At 33.1% G+C, this 3374-nt stretch overlaps 1 protein-coding gene across 1 annotated transcript in view; it reads left to right on the top strand.

The window, feature by feature from the left end:
* LOC106458083 overlaps positions 1-3374 on the top strand; it is a 67029-nt gene that overhangs the window by 3317 nt on the left and 60338 nt on the right. The window contains exon 3 of the mRNA XM_022384209.1: positions 1006-1104. Within this exon, the coding sequence (XP_022239917.1) occupies positions 1006-1104 (99 nt within the window). The remainder of the gene's footprint in view (positions 1-1005; positions 1105-3374) is intronic.

Below are 3374 nucleotides of genomic sequence, written 5' to 3'. Positions count from 1 at the left end.
TCCATAACAAACAAACAAACAAACTTGATTTAACAAAAGTTTACGTTGGATGTTATAAGCTACGTGCCTATAGTCTGTAATCTGCCACTTGAAAATTAGGGTAGATAGATCTCAAGTAGCTTTGCATGAAACTCAACAAACAAACGAAACACTGATGTAACATAACATGTGTGATATAAACATAAGTTTTTTTTTGTATTTAGACTTTAATTATAAAAGGAAATAAAGAGCACTTTCACTTTTTTTTTTCTATATTAGAATATAAATAATTCACGTAGAAGGTAAAGGTTATTCTATTAACTTAGGCGCTGTTAATCAGCCGACGTGTTTTTATGTGTGTCTTTGTAAATATAAAGATCTCACGTGCTGAGGGGGAGGAGGAAGCTCGATGACTTTCCCCAGTGGATCAATAAAATTTGAGTGTTGCGTAAGTGCGAAACCACCATCATTAGATGAATGTGGTTCTCAGTCGTTTCCAATCTCTAGAAATCCCGCGAGAAAAAACGTAACAGCTGAGAAACTTTTCACGTGTCACAACGATGTGCATCTTTCTTTTTCTTTTTTTTTCATTTTTATGAGACACATGCTTAGTGTGGTTAGGTTTAAATGGGAAATCAGCGAATATCCGATATTATGTGGCCTTATCACAATGCCACTTATAATTGCTTAAACACTTGGATACAGAAAGAGGTATAAACGCTAGAGTAATTTTATGCACGTATTATTTGATCTGCCCTACTTAGATCAGTAGAAAACATTTTCTATTTAAAATTAATGGTAAGACATGCGATGAGGACGAGCCACGGTCCCAGTGGCTCAGTGGTAAGTCTGAGGGCTTATGACTAAAAATTGGGTTTCCATAACTGTTGTGGGCAGAGCACAGAGAGCTCACTGTGGAACTGTGGGCTTTTAACAACAAAACAATGAAAAAAAAATAGATAAAACTTATGTAAATGAAGTTTAAAGACTTTTAAACATAAATTTAATTTACTGATTTTTCTTCAGGGTGGAATTTTCTGTGTTTCTGACACCATGGAAAGTGTGTGTACAGCCAGAAGCAGTCCTCTTGCGAACACCAAGTGCCCGAATTAAACACCTCACACGGTATGTCAGAAATGTAACATAGCATCAACGTATAACTACTCTTGTCTTCATATTTTAATTGAAATTAGTTCATGTTTTCTTCAGTGTGGAATGTTTTCACACTGATATATTTACTGGTTTTGAGGTGTGTGTGTTAGAATGTTTTTGACAGTAGATATTTTTTGGTGACTTAGTGATGCTTCAACACCAGAGCCAGAAGTTATTACCAAATTCATTTCAAGAACCTGATTTTTGTATTATACACCTTTGACAAAGTAGCTATTCCTGAATTTTTTTATACTTTTTTCTTATTTGCAAAACACAACAATGATACTATGCCAGTAATTGAAGTAATTAATTGGGGGTGGGACATCACTAAGTTATGCCTAATGAAAAAAAAAGCATTTTAAACATAGTATAAAGATGTATGTGTGAGTGTTATATAAAACTAACATTATGAAAAAAAAATTAATTAAATATTGCCCTTGATAATTTAAAATGGTAGCATAAAAAGATTAAAAAAAACTGAGAAAATGGTATATAAATGTTTAGTAGAAAAGTCAATGAAGATAATGTTTTAGAATTTATTAACTCTGAACTGAATTAACTGTCGTTTTTTATGCCTTATCCAGGATTATAAATAAAAACAGAAAATTAAATCTATATGAAATATGGCGTCACACCTGGATAAATGGTTTCTACTTTTCTGCTTCTTTTCAAATATGTGATTATCCTTTTAAGGTTGAGAAACACTGCTATTGAAAATTCATGATCCTTCTGTTTGTTCCATAATGGTTGCTTGCAATCATGAATCTATCATAATAATACATTTGCATACTGTAACAGTACTTGTGAACAAAACATACACATTATATGTACATTTCAATAAGATCTATTTGTAGTGTTTTGAAAAAGAAAATATATATATATATATATAAATCTCAGATAAACACAATCGTATAAATAAGCTCATTAATGTACGGGATTTGTGGAACTACAAACAGTATTTACGAAAGCTTTTACGTATAAGAAGACCTTGTTTAAGGATAACGTAAATACTGTGTTACTTTCACTTAACGTTTTTCAAGTTGTAATCAAATTACTTTGTTTTCTGCTCAAGAATGAGATATTATATTAATAATTAAGTAGAAGCCCCCCCCCCCCTCCAGCGGCATGTCTGGGGAGCTACAACGCTAGAAACCGGGTTTCGATACAGTGGTGGGCAATCAAGTAGAAAATAAACATAACATAGATTATAGGTCTACTTGCTAACGAAGCTTCTGAGATGTATCCACACTAAAACAGTTGTCACTTCGGTTATTATATTGATTGTTTCTTAATTTGTCGCATATCCAGTTTTCGAAACGAAACCAGTTTTAATCACAATGAAATATCTGATCGTTCTGTACCAAAGATCTTCGATAAGTTGACTTCGGTAAACTTCCCTGTGTTAAGCTACATATAAATGAAACAAACACTTAAAAAGTTTTCTTTGGCAGCTTGTAACTTTGGCCAATAGTTTTCCAATTAGTAGTGCATTTTGCACATTGATGTATTAATATTTTATGACCAGAGATCTTCAGAATGGGTTCAAAAGCATTCTGTTAATTTAGGTTTCATAATCTTTTGTTGTTGTTGTTCAGATTTTAAAATGTTGGTTGTTATCTTTGATTTACTATTATTTATGACTTTAAAGAAGTAGTTACTGCTGAATAGTTCTAAACTGGAATATAAGGCGCTTTAAAGAATCCTTCGTCACAAGATAACTCTAGTGCTTAACAAGCATTGATATCTCACAATTTATACGTTCAACCAATATCGGGTGAGAAATCCTTGATATATCTTTTAGTTATTTCCCTGGTGTCTCAAAGGTCAACCAATCGTCCAAGATTTTCCTCCTTTAAGAACGTTTTACTGAACTCTACAAAAACAAAAGTGTGAATGATTAGATAACCCTTTACCGTACATTATTAACATGGTTATGTTAAGTGTGAATGATTAGATAACCCTATACCGTACATTATTAACATGGTTATGTTAAGTGTGAATGATTAGATAACCCTATACCGTGCATTACTAACATCGTTATGTTAAGTGTGAATGATTAGATAACCCTATACCGTACATTATTAACATGGTTATATTAAGTGTGAATGATTAGATAACCCTATACCGTGCATTACTAACATGGTGGCCCCCCAGTGGCACAGTGGTATGTCTGCGGACTTACAACGCTAGAATCCGGGTTTCGATACCCGTGGTGGGCAGAGCACAGATAGCCCATTGTGTAG

The sequence above is a fragment of the Limulus polyphemus genome, unplaced genomic scaffold (assembly GCF_000517525.1).
Source record: "Limulus polyphemus unplaced genomic scaffold, Limulus_polyphemus-2.1.2 Scaffold414, whole genome shotgun sequence".
Classification (NCBI taxonomy): Eukaryota; Metazoa; Arthropoda; class Merostomata; order Xiphosura; family Limulidae; genus Limulus; species Limulus polyphemus.
This window is presented reverse-complemented; position numbering and strand designations above follow the sequence as displayed.